Source organism: Nicotiana tabacum, chromosome 13 (genome assembly GCF_000715075.1).
Source record: "Nicotiana tabacum cultivar K326 chromosome 13, ASM71507v2, whole genome shotgun sequence".
Lineage (NCBI taxonomy): Eukaryota > Viridiplantae > Streptophyta > Magnoliopsida > Solanales > Solanaceae > Nicotiana > Nicotiana tabacum.
This window is the reverse complement of record NC_134092.1, coordinates 79,765,765-79,784,714: the sequence shown is the minus strand read 5'-3', so window position 1 is coordinate 79,784,714 and position 18,950 is coordinate 79,765,765. Positions and strand designations below refer to the sequence as shown.

The 18,950-nt window shown below is 38.5% G+C and overlaps 2 protein-coding genes across 2 annotated transcripts; one reads left to right on the top strand and one right to left on the bottom strand.

The window, feature by feature from the left end:
* Nucleotides 1-48: 48 nt before the first annotated feature.
* LOC142168183 (uncharacterized) lies at nucleotides 49-957 on the bottom strand. Its single transcript, XM_075228842.1, has one exon. The coding sequence runs from the start codon at nucleotides 955-957 to the stop codon at nucleotides 49-51; it is 909 nt and encodes a 302-aa protein (XP_075084943.1).
* Nucleotides 958-14,767: 13,810 nt separating this feature from the next.
* Nucleotides 14,768-17,566, top strand: LOC107766172 (uncharacterized). The gene is made up of 2 exons (XM_016584917.2): nucleotides 14,768-14,925; nucleotides 16,884-17,566. Exons 1-2 carry the CDS (start codon nucleotides 14,850-14,852, stop codon nucleotides 17,387-17,389), a joined length of 582 nt encoding a protein of 193 aa, XP_016440403.2. The 5' UTR covers nucleotides 14,768-14,849; the 3' UTR covers nucleotides 17,390-17,566.
* Nucleotides 17,567-18,950: the final 1,384 nt, after the last annotated feature.

Sequence of the window (18,950 nt, the reverse complement as noted above, 5' to 3'; positions counted from 1 at the left end):
TTCTATAGAGGACTTGGTCAACAAATTGACTAAGTCTTTGTAGTGCTTCTATGTCATGAAGCTTCCTGGAAACTGCACTTTGACATCTGTTCCTCCTTCTGCATTCACACTATTGGCATAAGGTTTACTCTTAAAATAATCTGGATACCCTATTATTTTGTAACAATTTTCCTTTAGATGGCCTTTATACCCACAATGTTTGCAAATTAGGCCTGGTTTATTTCCTTTGAACATCTGTCCTTTGCTTGCTAACATAGTCAGAGGATCCTTATTTGTTTCAACAACTCCTAATGCTCTTTGACTTTCCTCTTGTACTGCAGCTGAATATGCCTGATTTACAGTAGGTACTGGCCTTCTCTGCAAAATGTTGCTTCTTATCTGGCCATAACTCTCATTCATCCCCATAAGGAACCGCAGTAGCCTCTGTCTCACCATATGATCGACATATGGCCTTGACTCCTCACAATCACACGAGGATAAAAGTGATAGTATGTCTAATTCATCCCACGAATCTTTCATCTTTGAAAAATAGGAAGTAACTGAGTTTGTACCTTGCCTAAGTGTTGCAATTTCAGTCCAAAGTTGATAGATCCTGGTCAAATTATCTTTGTCGAACCTCTTCTTGAACCCATCCCAAACTTTCCTTGCACTCGCAACATACATAATACTCGGTACCAATTCGCTTGATACTGTGCTAATGAGCCATGATAATACTACCGCGTTATACTTATCCCATTGTGCAGCTAACTCGCCTCTATAAGAGCTCTTAAGGCAAGTGTCATCCACAAACCCTAGCTTGTTTTTCACCAAGAGTGCAACTTTCATCGCCCTACTCCATAGCGTATAGTTCTCTGGCCCTGTGAGCTTTAGCGATATCAGTGCTGCTCCAGGCATGTCAGAATCTCGAAGGAATAGAGGATGGTTATGAGGCAATTGATCAACCTCAGTGTCCGCCATTGTTGAGCTACAAATTCTCAGAAACGAGCTGCAGATCTACACAATTACAGCGATTGTTGCTCTGATACTATGTGAATTTGCACTATCTAAGAAGAGAAATTACCAATTGACAGTAATTTGCATGTGATTTGTAGAGAGAGAAAGTTAGAGAGAAGGGAGAGAAGAACTCGTGTTCATTTCATTATTTTCTGTTAACACTATTAGAGCACTAACAACCTTTTTAACAACCTAACTTCCCTTCTTCTAATATACTACAATTTTATCCTCTAAGTCTTACTAATTATACATAGGTACCTATCTTTTATCACAAAAGTAACCATAGGCTACATGTAGCCTTTCTGAATAGCCTTCAAGATATCAACTTTTGGCTGTATGTCATTATCTTTAAAGACTTGGTCAAATGGAATTTTGTTTGCAAGGAATTGGATTAAACCCATGCAAGAGATTTCATAGTCAAATTAGTGACTTTGGGCATATAGTGTCGTTATTTCATAGCCAACCTAATCAGATACAAGCACAACTAGACGCTGCAACCTATTCCAATTCCAATATGGACTTAGAAATTCCACCGCCCTTAACAAATTAAGTTCCTCTAGGAATCCGACTACAATAATCATCCTACATCGAAATATAGATTCTTGATAGCTGCCTTTTGACACCTATAAATACCGTATATTGTTTATTCTCTTAGCATCACTTTCAGCTTTTGCAAACCACTTTTGAGTATACTTTTGACGACTTGGAAGCATTGATGCGAAATTAATTTCTTCGTCTTTTCTTATCCTTTCTTTATTCTATCATCTTTTTTTGTAGGTCAAAGAAGAAGGATATATTCTTGTCTAACGAGATAATCCACGCACGAAGACGGCTAATCTTAGGATGTAAAGAGATGGATACTCATCCCCGCCTGAATATCGGTGGAATAATCTTTGGACGCAAAGGAATGCAACTCATCCCCGTCCGAAAATTGGTGGGACAATCTTTGGGTGCAAAGGGATGGCAATTCATCTCCATCCGAAAATCAGTGGGATGATCTTCGGGCACAAAGAGATGGCAACTCATCCCCTTCCAAAAATCGGTGGGATAATCTTTGGGCACACATGGATGGTAACTCATCCCCATCCAAAGATGGGCAACATGCTCATCCGTTTAGATCTTCGTACTCATTCCTATATTCATGATTTGGACTCTGATGACTTTTTTTTTGGGTACCTTGCAGCTCGAAAAGATGGTAAATTTCAGAGATTACATTTCCTCTTCCTCCAAACTTAGATATCTTATAGTTGAGGCTGAAGATGGCATAGAACAAACCAAGCTTTTGACTCATACTTCACAAGTCGGACAATATGCTAGCTTGTGTCCTTCCTTGAGGAATATGCTTCATGTAGACAATTGAACTTTGGAGCATAAACCAAATTCCGGCTGATCATCTAAGACATGGTCCCTCCAAATGCTGATCCATCATGTAAATATTGCTAGCACCCTTTCGAGCTTAGGACGTCGCATAATCTAAGGAAAAAATACGTTAGGAAAATACTGTAATAATCGAGGGTGAGTATCATCACATTCCAGGGTATTGGGAAGGCTGAAGACATACTTGGTAGAAGCCAACAACCTTGAATATAACAAAGATTTATGATGCCGTCTATGCCTTGCTTTTCACTTAAGATCGAAATTCAAATATTCTACAAGCATTTTTCGAAGCTTGGTATCCCAAGACGAACACACACCTTACATCAGCCGATAAACTATTTATCTCTCTTTGGGACTTACATACCCTTGGAGGCTTACCTATCGAGGGTTCACCTACAAGGAAGTAATACCTGAAGCCAAGGAGCTCACCGGTGAAAATGAAAAGAAATTGAGATTCATTCCTCAGTCTTGCAAAAACTTATTTGCTGCCTTTCACCATCTTAAACAAGGTACGGGTGCTAACCAAAAGGCTTCCTTGAGCAAGTGGGTAAAATTTTGGTATAAGAAAGCTTTAAGATATAGACCTGCTCCACCTAGGAAGAAAAAGAAAACCGCGCGCTTAAGGTCAACACATAATCCCAATGGGGCCATACTCAAGACGACTGGATGGTCCGGTGATGAAGAAATGATATTTTCCAAGCTTAGGGTAAAGTCTGAAAAGAAAGATGACACATATCTCGCTACTTTCTTATCATGTTGGTTGTACATTTTCGTATTTCCCCATGAGGCAGAAGACTTTATTCGCCCAGAGACTTTTAAAATGGCAAGTATGATGGTAATCAGACGACAGTTTAGTCTTGTAGTTCCAATTTTGGCAAGCATATATAATGGTTTGAATAAGATTTCATGTTCTTCACACCTTGATCAAGTCAAAGTATGTTTTCCTATCAATTATGTTTACAATTGGCTTGCCTATTTCTTCAAAACCCACTATACACTACCCAATGGTCCATCTGTTCCATTGATGGTGGCATACTCGGGAGAGGGTGCAGCGAGATACTGTGACAAGATTGAAGCAAGAAAACACATCCATGATAGGGAAAATATAGTTTGGACCGCAACCATATTAACTAAGTCGCATCCCTATTATTATGTGGACAACGAGCTTGCACCAGAGTTGGAGTCAAATTACTTCATGAGCTTACATTTTAACTATCTCCCTTTGAGGTATGGTAACTCTTTCATTATCGAGCCCTATAGTCCGTATCGGTTTGGGCGTCAGTTTGGATTTAACCAAAACATCCCTGGTTCTTTGGAAAATGATATCCGCAGTTCCTCTTTGGATGAAGGACTCAAATTTTGGTGGATTTGTACATTGCATCGATCTATGTCACGGAAAACGTTTCCCCCAACATGAGCTTCACCAAAGAAGCTTGTCTCCACAAATTACACATCTTGGTGGGAAACAATGCATGGGAAGTTTCATGAGGATAATCTACAAACTTTGGTGGATAATGCTGGGCCAAACTTTATTACCCCTTTGAAGGACATATCTCGAGAGCACAACAAAGAAGATAAGCCCCCTACATTAAAATCTAAGGTGGTTGCGCTATGCAAAATCAAGGAACCTCCACATAAAGAAGTTCAAAAGAAAAATACCCCTGCTCTGGCTCACCAAATTAATAGGGGTTCCCTTCCATTAGGGTTCACTGTCTCTACCTCCAACAAACGATCATCTCAAAATGATAGTGGTAGCAGTCATGGAGATCAAAACTTCAATCGGGTGAAGCCCTATTTAACAAACAAAGAGACACTGATTTGGTTGTAGTTGAGATTGCTGACAAAATTAGCAGTGCTTCAAGTACTTTGACGGTCATTAACGAGGTAATGATCAAAACTTTCTTGTTATCACATGATGCCCCAGTGACTTTACTAACTATTTATCTTTCCCACGCAGCCAAATGGTGTTGACATTTCAATAGCGTCACACTAAAGTGAGCCACAAGGTAGTAGTGAATCAACGGCGGAGCCAGACTCGAGGAAATCACTTCTAATATCTAAGTCCGATCTCGAGGCGACTTCCATTACTCATGGTGAAGCTAAAGCAAAACTATGGCCCAATTTTCACAAATGATTAGCATCAACATGTATATCTTTTATGGAAGAAAGGTTGTCTTGACTCTTCACAAGAATTTCATCTTGGATGTTTGGGTAAATATTCATGCTAAACTCTCTGACCTTATTGCATACCGTGCTTCTACTCTTCAATTCGAGGTCCAAGTAATTCTTGAGGAGATGGATGGAAAAGGTGTAGATATTTCCCATTTGAAAGACCTATTTAAGTCTTTCTTTCATCTTGCTACTTCATACGACCAGGTACGATCAACACTTTTCGATAAGGTTTTGGACGTTGAACAATCAAAGTCAGTTTTGAAAGCCAAGAAATATATTGATCTTGTCTTAACTGAAAATAGGGAGAAGCTCAAGGAACTGTCTACCACCAGTCAATATCTTAAAGAGGTGAAGGAGAAGGTAAAGAAGTTAAGAGCTCTGTGAGATGCCGCTAAGAAAGAAGTCGAAGAAATTGAATCCAAAGTTTCATCTGCTGAAGAGGAGTACCGTAAATATTCAGATGTTTACTTAGCGATTGCTAATGATTTGGTCGATGTGGAGAAGAATAAACAACACTTAGAGTCTACCCTTTAAGACTTAGTTAATTACAAGTTGTATTTAGATTAGCCTATATAGAGTATTTTATTTGTCTTTTTTTTTTCTTGCATTTGATTAACTAGCAGATATTCGTAGAAATGAAAACTCTATCTATTTTACTTTATCACATTCTCATTGATGTTTTTATTGTTCTTGCGGTTCAATATCAATAGTTGCTTGCTTAGCATGATGTATTGACGTCTGTATAATAGAACTTTGCTTTCTTTTAAACATTGTTGTCGTGCATGTTTCGAAGTTCTCTGTATATCAATATACATCCTCATTTATCTTTGAAGATAATATTATTCATCAACATTGCACCTTTGTGGCAAAAAATATATATCTCAATGTGAGAACGTCAAAAATATGAACCGTTTGATTTCTCGAAAACTAAACTTTAAAATCTAAGACACATCCAAAATTCAAAATCAAACATCTTTAGAATCGTCCGAGAAACCAACTTTATATTGCACTACGTTAATAATTTCATATTTGCACAGTCTCATCAAAAAATTCGTATCTTGGTGTAGAAACGTCAAAATTACGAAGCGTTCGATTTTTTGGAAACTAGACTTCAAAATTTAAGAAATATCTAAAATTTGGAATCAAACACATTTAGAATCATCCCATTGAAGATACCAATTTACCATAGAGGCTTGCCCCTTTTAAATCAAATGGGATCTAAAGTTCAACAGAAGAATGGTGTTTCAGCTAGATTTTCAAGTGTTGATTGAATGGAATACATTCCATCATACTTCACTCGAATGACGATTGGGGCACTATATATCTTTTGAACTCATGCGACTGAACTTAGAATGAAACTCTAAGTTGCCTACGTACCTCGGTGAAGAGGATCAAATCATACCGTAGTTCGGAATGAGTGAGTTTTTTTTTAATGTCCTAACTTTTGCCTAAGCCGCCTCTCTCGAGGTTTTTAACCTAGCAAGCTTTTTTGATTTCTTTTTTGGGCCGTACATATTTTATACTCTTGTGGGCCATGAGTAACATGCAATTTATGCCCTTGCGTTAAGGAGCATAACGACTTGAAATTTATGCTCGTATTTTGAGGAGTTTTACAACATGATGATTTTTCTCAAATTTGAAGAGCTTCATAACATGCAGTTTAGGCTCGTGCGTCCAGGAGCGTAGCAACTTCAAGGACAATACTTCTTCAAAAACTTGCCATTGATAGGGCTGATTTTCATGCCATCTGCATCAACCAACTTACAAGCCCCACTTGAATAAACTTCTTGCATGACATATGGCCCATCCCATTTTGAAGTGAACTTCCCTACAAGTTTATGGGAAGTAATAATGGGTTTTCGTATGGCAAGGACTTGATCTCCTACTTGAAAGGATCTTGGGAAAAATCTTTTATTGAAGGCGCAAGACAATCGAGCTTGATAACATTCAAGACTCTTTTGGGCTTCCAGCCTCTTCTCATCAAGAGCCTCAAACTCTGCTAGTCAGAGTCGAACATTTTCTTCATCAGTGATCCTTTCTTGAATAGCTAATTGTAATGAAGGTATTTGACGCTCGAGTGGCAAAACGGATTCGACTCCAAAGACAAGTGAATTAGGGGTTGCTTGTGTTGGTGTGTGGTGAGTTATTCTATATGCCCACATAGCTTCTTCCATACGATCATGCCAATCTCGTTTGGACTTGGAGACGACTTTCTTCAATAAGTTACATAGAGTTTTATTGAATGCCCCAGCTAGACCATTGGCGACAACATTGTACATAGAAGAGTTACGTTGCTTGAAGCCAAAGAGATCACAATACTTGTTCATCAACTTATTATCGAATGGATTTCCATTATCTGTTATTATGTAACGAGGAATGCCAAAGCGATAAATGATATTTACTCGGATGAAGTTTGCAACATTCTCCTTCTTTGCTTCCTTGAGAGCAACAACTTCTGCCTATTTTGAGAAGTAATCGATTGCAGCCAAGATATACAAATGTTTGCAGAAGATTTTGATAGCGGTCCAAAGATATCTAATCCCCAAGAGTCAAATGGCCATGATGTAACAGTCAGATGTAGCACTTCAGGAGGTTGATGAATAAAATTTGCGTGGAAATGGCAAGCCTTGCATCTTTGAGTGTAGTCCAAGTAATCTTTTACCATCATTGGCCAATAATATCTCGTCTTTTTTATATGTAAGTGGAGATTTGGTTCAGACTGATTTGATCCACATACCCCAGAATGTGCTTTTTTCAAAGCTTAGAGTGCTTCATATTCCCCTAAGTATCGTAAGAGTACTCCCTCGAATGATCTTCTATATAGGGTATTCTTGTAGTAAAGGAAATGTGGCGCGCGACAGCGGATCTCGGTCATTCTTCTTAGATTTTCTGGAAGTATCCCATAACTCAAGTAGTCGATAATGGGTTGTCTCCATTCTTCCCTCTCAGCTTCAGAAATAGCAACAAGTTGTTCGAGCTCATTTTCTTTACTTTCATGGTCATTCGGCGGCGGTACTACCCATTTTTGGCAAATAGTAACTTGCGCTTGATCAGGCAGAGTTAACGATGAAGCTAGAGCAGCTAAAACACCAGCCTTCTTGTTTCTTTCCTAAGCACATGTTGAATAGTCACATCATCGACCCACCCTATTAATCTTTTAGCATAATCGTGATATGGGCGTAGTTCAGATTTCTTGACTTCGTAACTACCTAAAAGCTGATTAATCACTAACTTGGAGTCACTTGTAACTTCTTCATTTTGATAACTGTCTCAAGCCTAAGTATTAATGCCTGATACTCAGCAACATTGTTGGAGCAGAATTATGTCAACGTAAAGGATTAAGGAAGAAATTCCTTTTGAGAAGTGATAAATACTACGCCAACACCAGCTCCTCCGCGATGTGCAGCACCATCAAAGTACATCTTCCATGGAGGTTGTACTTCAACGACCATTGTGTGTTCGTCAGGTAGTTCATCAGTTACTTTCCAATCATCAGGTATTGGATGATTTGCCAAGAAGTTTACCAATGCTTGTCCTTTTACAGCCTCTTAAGGAACGTACACAATCTCAAATTGTTGAAATTAGAGGTACCATCTCGATAGTTGATCACTAAGAACAGGTTTTGACATCAAAAACTTGAGGGGATTTGCTTTAGAAACAAGACGAATAATATGAGCTTGAAAGTAGTGCTTTAACTTTTGAATTGAGAAAACTATTGCCAAACACAACGTTTTAATTGGCGAATAATTCAGCTCGCTTGGTATCATCATCCTGCTCAAGTAGTAAAGAGAGTTTTCTTTCCCCTCACTATTTTCTTGGGCCAACAGTGCTCCAAAAGACCTTTCTTGTGTTGCAATGTATAATATCAATGTCTTTCTAGATATAGGGGCTGCTAAAACTGGAGGCTTCATCAAGTAGGATTTAATGCTCTCAAAGGCATTGCTACACGCTTGGTCCCACTTGAAAGGGACACCTTTCTTCATAAGTCGACTAAATGGTTGGCATCTCCTAGATAGATTCAAGATGAATCTCCTAAGATAAGCTTGCATTCCTTGCAAACTTTTCAATTCATGAATATCTCGAGGCTCAAACATTTTCAAAATTGCATCAACTTTGGCTTGATTAATTTTGATCCCTTGATGACGGACAATGAAACCAAGAAACTTTCCAAAAGTAACTTCAAAAATACATTTCAATGGATTCATCCTAAGTTGGTACCTCCGGAGCAACTCAAATACCATTCTCAAGCCTTTCAAGTGGTCGCTCCTCTTTCTTGATTTTACCACTAAGTCGTCAACATAGCATTCAATATTGTTGTGGAGAAGGTCATCAAAAATATTATGCATAGCCTTTTGGTAAGTAGCACCAGCGTTTTTTAAGCCAAAAGGCATTACCTTGTAGCAATAAATACCCTTTGGGGTGCAGAATGCAATAAGCTCTTCATCTTTTGGTGTGCTATGAATTTGGATATAGCCTGATGAACCATCCATGAATGACATTTCCTCGTACATAGTGGTAGCTTCAGTCATGAGCTCTGGAATAAGAAGAGGGAATTCATCCTTAGGGCATGTATTGTTGAGATCCCTAAAGTCAACACACACTCGAATTTGGCCATTCTTCTTTCTTACGGGAGCAATGCTTGAAACCCATATTGGGTATTTAACTTCACGAATAAAGCTAGATTAAAAGAGTTTTTTAACTTCACTTTCAATCATGGGAACCAAGTCCGACCTAAAGCGCCTTTGAGATTGCTTAACAAGACAATCACCATTCCTAACTACAAGGTGATGGACTGCTACTTTGGTATCCAAGACAGGCATCTCTTTATAACTCCAAGAAAATACATCCCTATACTCCTTGAGTAACTCAATATAATTGCTTTCTTCATCGACTGCTGGTAAAGCACTTAGATAAGTGGGCCTCGGTTCTTCGTCAGTGCCAAGGTTTACTTATTTCAAAGCATCAACTGTTGTCTTTACCCCTTCTTCAAGTTCAGGTGGATCATCCTTTGTATCTTCATTTTCTTGAGGGTCCCCCTCGTTGAAGGATATATGATAACACGGTGAAACGTTCTCCAATTTCTCGTCATCCTCCATTAGAGATGAAACACCATGCTCGCCTTGTGCAATAACATAATATGAAGAACCCACACTTTCTTCATCTTCATCACGTTCCTTACTGTAGACCATAGTATATGGCTTTACCTTCAGTACCTCATCACATGAAACCACGAGTTTTTTCTGTCGCCTCATCCTAGAAGGAACCAGACTTTGGAAATCCTTAGAGATCTTCTTGATTCTAGGCGAAATGGGTGTTCTTGTATTTCGAAAATTTCTCTAAAAATTGTTTTCCTTCTTTAATGGAACCAATCTCTCAAATACGGAAGTCCTCACAGTTGATTTTCCAAGTTGATCAAAGACAAAATGTCTGGTAGAAGCGGTAGATTCATCTTCTATAATGATATAATTTTTGCTTGCCCTTTTTACGTAGATGCACACTGGTGAGGGTTGTTTATATCCCAAACCTTCATGTGGTTGACTCATAGTAGCTTTTGATGGGAGCTTCCCTAACTTTGACGGCTCATTGGGATTGTATCCATCCTTTGTAAATAACTTGTAAACATTGGGATCAAAACCTTCACCCGTATGCTTCGTAATGAGTGCTATATCTTATGGAAAATTCTGAGACACAGACTTTCTAAGTAGCTTTGAGGACAACTTTGGCGCCTCAATCTGTTTGATCGGAAGAGTTAACCCATTTAGCATGTTTGTTTGGAGATTGGATGATTCAACTTCCTATTTCTTCTTTTTAGGGACATAGTGGAGCACATAAGTTACTTTCTTGCCATAAGACACAATATCCCCTCTATAAGATTTATTCGAGTTAGGGTGTACCTCCTCAGCAACAACTTTGGCTTTACCAGCAGTCACCTCTGCTCTTTTAGTCATGGACTCGTCATTTTTGCTCTTTATGACATCATCAGATTTTAGCTCCTTCACAATGTGGTTATTCAAGTAGAAATTTGCATCGGCGAAGTGTGACTCAACCTCGGTGAATGGCTTGTCATCAGCAACTATCTTCTTCTCGACTTCACCCTCGTAGCACTTCAAGCATTGATGGTAGGTATATAGAACCACTTTATTCTCATATATCCAAGGCCTCCCAAGCAAGACGTTGTATGAAGTCTTCACATCGATCACATGCAGCCATGCACTTGATTACATATCTTCAATGGTGATTCCCAACCTGCTCGCACCTATGGCTATTTTCCCCCCTTGGTTGAATCCTTGAATCATCAAATGACTTTTCGAGAGTTCGTTCAAAGGAATGCCAAGTTCTTTCATAGTTCAAATAGGCAAGATGTTCACTGAGGATCCTCTGTCAACCAAAATTCGGTTTACCCTTTCATCACGCATATAACCAATCTAGTATAATGGGGAGTGTCACCTAGTAGAAGATTGTCATTTGTGAACGTAACCTTTTCCTGGAAAGCATTAAATTCTTGAGGAATGGACTCGATGAGCTTTTCTGAATATGGTGCCAACAGTAGTTCATCACTCTTTTCTTCCTCTTTATCAGCATTGCAATAAGCGGCCTCAATACCATCATGGGAAATCTTCGTGCGGAACCAACTTGGCAAGAACTCCTCCAAGGTCACTGGATGTCGTGACTTTTGAGGATGGTGCACCTCCATATTTTCTTTCTTCAAATGCTTAACTGGATTCTGTTTCCTTGGTCGTTTTACCATCATTTTCCTTGTTGGTTGTTCTATTGATTCTTTTTGTGGGCTTATTTTGTGGCGCCTACGACGAGCCTCCAACGTCCAACCTTCGTCATCATCAGGCTGATCTACGTCGACTTTGTAATTCTCCAATAATTCTTCATCTTTGATTTTTTTTAAACTGCATAGCTCATCTGGACTGAATGAGCCAAAGGTGATAGAGACTTGGTTTGTACTTGCCTTCTCATCTTTAAGCACAATCTTCTTTTCACGAGCCAAGTCCATAACTTTGTTCTTAAAAATGAAGCACTTCTCAAGAGGTGACTCACAAGTCGATGAAATTTACAGTAATTTGGGTTATTTGTTTTCCCAGCTTCGTTTGTCTACTTCATTTTCGGAATCTCAATGAGCTTTAACTTGAGGAGTTCTTCAAAAATTGCAGGCACATTAGAATCCATAAACATGTACTCCTTCTCTTGCATTTCTTTTAGAGTCAACTTTCCACTTGGCTTATCTTGAAAAAAAGTGGATTTCGTACTCTGCTTCTTGCTCACCTTCATTGCGAACTTCACAGGTGACATGTTGGCATTCATAGCTTCTTTCCTTTCATAATTGGGTACAAACTTGCTCCATTTCCTGACTTCTTGGTTGTCATTCCCTTTGCGAGGCTCATAGATGGGCAACCTTTCATTTCCAGCGGAGGCCATGCTCAATTCCATGTCATGGGCACGAGTTGCAAGTTCTTCAAATGTGTTATACTTGATACCTTGCAAGATGTAGTGTAATCCCCAATGCATGCCTTGGATGCACATCTCTATGCCAGAAGATTCACTAAGCCTGTCTTTGTAGTTGAAGCTTGTATTCCTCCAACGATTGATGAAGTCGATCAAAGTAAGTTCACCCTTTTGTTGCCGAGTATTTGTAAGTTCCACCATGATCACAATGCGCTTTGTGCTATAAAAGCGATTGTGGAACTCTTGCTCTAGTTGATCCCATCTATCAATTGATTTGGCCTCGAGGTCTGTATACCGATAAAAAACATTTCTTTTTAGCAAGCAGACAAACTACTTGACGAGGTAACCTCCATAAGTCCCAATATTATTGCATGTCTCAACGAAGTGTGCCACATGTTACTTTGGATTGCCTTCGCCATCAAACTGTTGGAACTTTGGAGGTTGATAGCCAACAAGCATCTTCAACATATAGATCCTTGCAGTGTACGGCTTTGCGTATACAAGGGAGGACTGGGAAGCAACTTTATACTTATTTTTGATAGTCCCTTCAATGAACTCCTTTAGTTGATCGATTGGGATCATCCCTTCAGATGAGACAGGGATAGCCTTAGAGGATGCTACGTGTCTTGGGGGAGGGTCATTCTCTGGAACTTATGGAAGCTTGCCAGGTGTATGGTTGGACTCTTCTTCCATCAAGATTCTCACTCTATTTGTCAACTTGTCAATTCTAGCATCTTGACTTTGCATGCACTTGGTCAAGCCAGCAATTGCTTCTGTCAAGTTTGCCAACTGCTCCTCCATAGATGAAGCATTTTTCACCATTTCTTGAGTTTGTTAACTTCACTTTCAATCATGGGAATCAAGTCTGGCCAAAAGTGCCTTTGAGATTGCTTAACAAGACGACCATTCCTGACTGCAAGGTGATGGTGCGACTGCTTTGTTGACTTCCTTTGCCTACATTGTTCCATCGACTAGAGGTTGTTCACCTTGGAGACCTGATGCTGTTATGAGTACGATGGGGCATGGATGGCAGCCTTCCAGCCACTGGACCCTACCTCCGACTGACTTATTTCTAGGGTGGGCCAGGTTGTTAAACAGAAAAGATACCTCGTCCCGAGGTCCCCACCGACGTCTCCGAACTTCGTAACATTGTTGTTAACCGCCACGTTCCGATTCAGGAATATTAACCCGATTCCATTTAGGAGTACGCGCGAAATATGCTATCTGTCAGGGTTCCCCTGCCCTTAGGATCGACTAACCCATGTGCAAGTACCGTTCACATGGAACCTTTCCCCTCTTAGGCCTTCAAAGTTCTCATTTGAATATTTGCTACTACCACCAAGATCTGCACCGACGGCTGCTCCACCTAGGCTCACGCCCAAGATTTTGCAGTGACCGCCAAGCCCTTATACTCATCGGGGCCTGGCACTTGGCCCGACGGCCGGGTGTTGGTCGCGCGCTTAAACTCCATCCATTTTTTGGGCTAATTGATTCGGCAGGTGAGTTGTTACACACTCCTTAGCGGATTTCGACTTCCATGACCACCGACCTACTATCTTAATCGACCAACACCCTTTGTGGGATCTAGGTAAGCGCGCAATTTGGCACCGTAACCCGGCTTTCGGTTCATCCCGTATCGCCAGTTCTGCTTATTAAAAATGGCCCACTTGGAGCTCTTGATTCTGTGGTGTGTCTCAACAAAGTAGCCGCACCATCCCACTAGGCATTCCAGAATTTGTAAACAATAAATTTGCGTCAAAAAAATAATCGAGATCGAAAAATATTGCAACAATCATAATATTTGATTTCAAATAGTTTGAGTGTTATAATCTTTATGATTCCTCTGATTACAAAAGTAAATAAATTCAAGGGCCTTTGAGCTTGATCTTGAATCTATGTTTGTTGTCACAAACGATGATCTTGAATTCAACTAGCTCGAACTTTGATTTGAACTCGTACTCCTTAAACCTTGATTTGTTCTTCGTTATTGAGCTTGGACTTGATTTCTTGAACTTGAACTTGATTGCTTAAAACTTGTAGAGAAATTTGCGGCGTTTGATCCACGAGCTCTTTCTTGATTCATGTTATAACTTCTGGTGTCTTTTCTGAATTATAAAGACCCCTATTTATAATTGTGGAAGAGAAGAGTTGTGATAAGAATAGACTCTTTCCAACCAATCAGATTGAAATGTGACAAGACCGCATTTAATTAGCCAAAACATGTCACGTGCACATGTGGCACAGTTTCATTGGCCTTTTAATTTGACTTGGCATGTCTTGTCATTTTGACACGTGGCATGATCCTATTGGCTCTTCGGTTTGACTTGGTGTGCCACGTCATTTGACATGTGGCACCAATCTAGACCTCTAGGAAGATGACATCTCGGGCTTAATTTGTATTAACGAACCGCAAACGTCTTATTGCTTAAATTCTAGGGAAAAATAACTTTATCGTCTCCTTTGATCAAAATGGAATGGATCAAGAATCAAGATGGGTTAAGGAGTGGTCATAACCCAACCCTCTCCAAACTAAAACATCATTTTCTTTTTTCTTCTTTGTGTAATGTGAATTGCTAAAATATAATGTGTTTATATACTTGAAATAAAATTATATCATGCGTTATAAATATTTATACATTCTTTTTCCTTGTATTTTTTCAAAACTCTCTAATGAGTATTCAGTCCAAATTGACCCAACTTAGATTACACCCACTATTATAACCCTTATATGAAAAGTTTACAGTACACATATTACTGCCGTAAAAAATTGACACCCAATTTTAATTGTATGCAGTGACTTGACTTGTAAATTAAGAAATCTAGAAAACCCTGAACAAAGGAAAGAAATTGCGATGGCGGCTCGGCAAATGCAGAGGCGAATTCTGAGTCTTCTCGCTACTAAGCAACCTCAAACCTACATCTCTAAAGGTATGCGTCCCCTCTATATTTTACACAGAGCCCCAATTCTTGGACTATAGCATAGTTTGGGAACCTGTAATAATTTGCATATATCTTCTCATTCTTTACTCCAATATTCTTCGCAATTAATATACGCCCAGAAAGATTATATTTTTTTCTTTATATTTTTGAATATGACATGATAGCCTGAGCTAGGGAGGTATAGATGCAAAGGGCAATCAATTTGAGGTATCGTTTGAATTCATGCTTTGATGTCTTAATTATTCTATGATTGAGGTTTTGGATGTCTGAAACTGAAAACCAATGTTATTAAAAGCCCTTTAAAAGAACCCAAGGTTCATGGGTCTTGAAGCAAAAGGGAAGAAGTGAAGCGCACAATTTAGGGAAATTTACCAAACATATATACGTTTAGTACTATAATAACCAAATGGTAATTAAAACAATTTATCTCAGCATTCCGTATACAATAATACTGATATTAATCCAACTCATCAAAGCTGATATTTAAAGAATCATTGTTTGAAAGCGCACACGTCTCTGTAGCTTCATGCTTCATTGCTTTAAGCGACAAAGTGATAGTTTCTAATAACACTGGTGAAAGCATCGGGGATTTGGATTTGAAGAGAAGTGTAGAACTTAGTTTTATGGATGATTTCTGAATTGCAAATAATTTGAGATAGTGTCGATTTAGCAATCCGGAAGAGTCAGGGTACTTGAGATTGCCTAGGGGTTAAGCTCGAAGGCATCGATATTCTTCACCCAACCTTCTAGATACGATCACACTCCCCAACTACCACAAGTATCCATTCTTCAGTCTTCTTCTCATATGCAAGATAAAATGAATTCGTGTGATATGCGCACTGTAAAATCAAACCTGAGCTTTGTGAGAAGATATCCTGAGATATTGAAGAGTTTTGACTATCTTGTTATACATCCAGCATCCAAATTAAAGTTTCCTTATTGCTTTTCCTCTGCGCTTGCTTAGAGAACTTGAAATATCTGTTGAAATTTAGTTCTAGTCAAAATAAGGCACATGTGCTTTAAGAAAGTATAACACATAGGAAGCACTTGGGAAGGCAACTCAATGTTAAACTTGGGGAGTTTCTCTATCCATAGTTGGTCTGTTAATCTGTCAAGAAACTTTGAGAGTGACCTATGATTTAGCGGTGATTTTTTGATTAGCTGTTGTTTGAAATGTCATGTGCATTCAATTCATGATTTTTGGGGTTATTTCCGAGGGAAGTAGCCTCGTATAATCTGGAGAATTCCATGTGGCCTTTTTTCAGCTATGTGAGATTGTCTAATAGTTGTCATATGTGAAGGGAGAGGAGTTTCGTTATTCTTTTTCTTCTCAGAATGGTAATTGCTGTAGTTGCTCTTGGTCAGATTTTGTGTTCACGGATCTGAAAGAATGCAGTATTGACAATCATAAAGTTTCACAAGCCATTAAGTTGTATATCTTATAAAAAAAAAGCATCACTAAGTTGTATATGATTGTGAATCAGTGAAACGAAATACCACCCTGCTATCTGGTGAAAGGACATGCTTCTTTTGGCCCGGGGCTATTTAGGAAGTGGGGTAACTGTTCTGGCTATGAGCATTGAAGGAGAGTGAGGAAAGCTACTTTTTCTCTAAAAGAGTTTGCCTTTCCTACTTTTTTTAAATAGTTGTGAATACTGCTGTTTGTTCTAATGATTGATATAGTAACTAGAGTAACATGGCCTTTTCTTTTCAAGTTACAAAGAATCACCCAAGTATTGGTATTTTCTTATATAAACTTCTGTTTCTCTCTCACGCTCTCTCTCTCTCGCTCTGATATTATGAAGAACATCAGGCTATTCCTCTTTTGGGGGAAGGGCCCCCTAAACTTGCATTAAGCAGTTTACTACAATGGCTTTGGGACAAACTTCTCTTATATCAGAAGTTGTTTGTTATTGAGGTTCTACCGTGTTTCTTAATTATTCCAGGATCAGGATGGCATTCTGTTTCTCCTGCAAGGTCATTTTTTGGCACAGACGAAATATGTTCAAGAAGGTGCTTTCAAACAGTTGCAGAAACCACCAAGCAGGCTGTTGGAGTAGGGGAAGTTAGTAAAAATTGTGATTCTGCTGCTACAGCTGTCTCTAGTATCAAGAATGAGACCACATACAACAAGTATACTGTGCAATCTAATCTGAAAATCTCCCCAAGGCATGATATGGTGATGGTCTTCACATGCAAAGTATGCGAGACCAGAACAATGAAAACAACTTGCCGTGAGTCATACGAGAAAGGTGTAGTGGTGGCGAGATGTGATGGTTGTAACAACTTACACCTGATGGCTGATCGACTGGGGTGGTTCGGAGAACCTGGTAGCGTGGAAGACTTCCTGGCTGCTCGTGGAGAGGTAGTGAAAAAGGGTTGTGCTGAAACATTAAGTTTCACACCCGAAGATCTGGCGGGGAAGAACCTGGAAGAAATTGGGGAGAAGTAGAATCCAAATTTTAGATTTAGGGTGTGTTTGGAAAGCACTGTGTAATTACTAGGCAGTGTAAAGATGGCTAGAATTGAAAGCTGATTCTGTAATAAAGTCGAGCAACCCATCTTTAAGCTTAAATTTCGTCTATACTTCGATTTATAAGGAATAGAATGGAGAATTTATTGACTTTCAGTTTCAGTTCTATGGTCAGGTGATTGCTCTATATGTAGGAAGATACTGTTACGATTTTTGTGTTCAGCGGGAGGAGGAGAGGAAAGCACATGGTTTTAAGTTTACATAAGTACCAAATGATATATTTTTTTTTTCTTCAAATGAGATACTTTTAAAGTTACACAAATGTCATGGCATAATTTAGATCGCAAGTTTTAAATTTTTTTATTTTTTCCCTTAACATTATGCTCAGTCTAGTATTGCCATATTGAGTGAAGCAGAGGGAGAGTATCAAATGTCATATTTTTTTACTCTATTTCTTAATAATCATTTATATTAAAAACGAATGGAATTTAAAACAAGATAAAATATTTACTAAAGCAAGTGAAATAGGGAAGTAGTAGTTGAAAAGTTTAAAATTTTATATGGTAGAAAAAATTTAATCTCAATATTCTAATGAGCTCTAAGCTAAGTGACCTTGGTGTATGCGCGATTAGGAAGGTCCGTCATGATCTTATCATATTAAAGACGGAGGAAGTGATTTTTAACTAATGTCAATCTTCTACATAAATTATGGCACACTTTCTATGTGTCCCCGGTCTACCAGCTAAACAGCTTAGCTTAGAGCACAGCGTGTTTGCTATCACATTGGCTGGCTGGTGCATTGGCCATTACTTCTACATTTTTCACTTCACCTAATAAAGGGCTTCAATTTACTTCACCAAAAGTTTAAATTAGCCACAAAAGTTGTACTGATTGGCGGTTAAGGACAAAAATCTATAATAACCTTAATCCAGTTCCGGCTACCGGGGAAGCTGCTAAAACAATTGCTTTAAACTCCCAAGAATTGAAGAGCCCCAAAATTTTCAATATATATAACATATTAAATTATTAATAAAAGATACTAGATTTTATACTTTTTTCTGTAATGTGATAAATGTTATTCAAATAAATGAATATATGCAATTTGATGACGATTTTGATATCGAAGAACAAAGTCTCTTATAGTATCTTTTAGAATTGATTATTTCTTATAAAGAACTGATTGAGCCATTTGTCACTTCAAAATAGACTTGAACAATGTATGCAAATTATACTCACATCTATCTAATAATGCAAATTCGAGATTTTTAAATTGTGAGAATTTATAAAAATATTATCTTAATCGTCAATGTATGTTTCTCAAAAAAAAAATTTATCTAAGCTTTAGTGAGTCAAGTTACCAAATATTTGCAATGGTGAGAACTGGTAGGTAAATGAATGAATAACCAATATACGTACAAGATGGTTGGTATACTATCCATACAAAAATAAATATAAAAATAATATATTAAATTTCATTAAATAAATTTAAGGCGTCAATACTTATTGGCGTTTGACTTTAGGCCACCAATATTGTCGAGTT

Coding starts and splice junctions, on each gene's coding strand:
- LOC107766172 (XM_016584917.2), top strand. CDS start 14,850: ATGGCGGCTCGGCAAATGCAGAGGCGAATTCTGAGTCTTCTCGCTACT. Junction 14,926..16,883: donor TCAAACCTACATCTCTAAAG/GTATGCGTCCCC, acceptor TAATTATTCCAG/GATCAGGATGGCATTCTGTT.
- LOC142168183 (XM_075228842.1), bottom strand. CDS start 957: ATGGCGGACACTGAGGTTGATCAATTGCCTCATAACCATCCTCTATTC.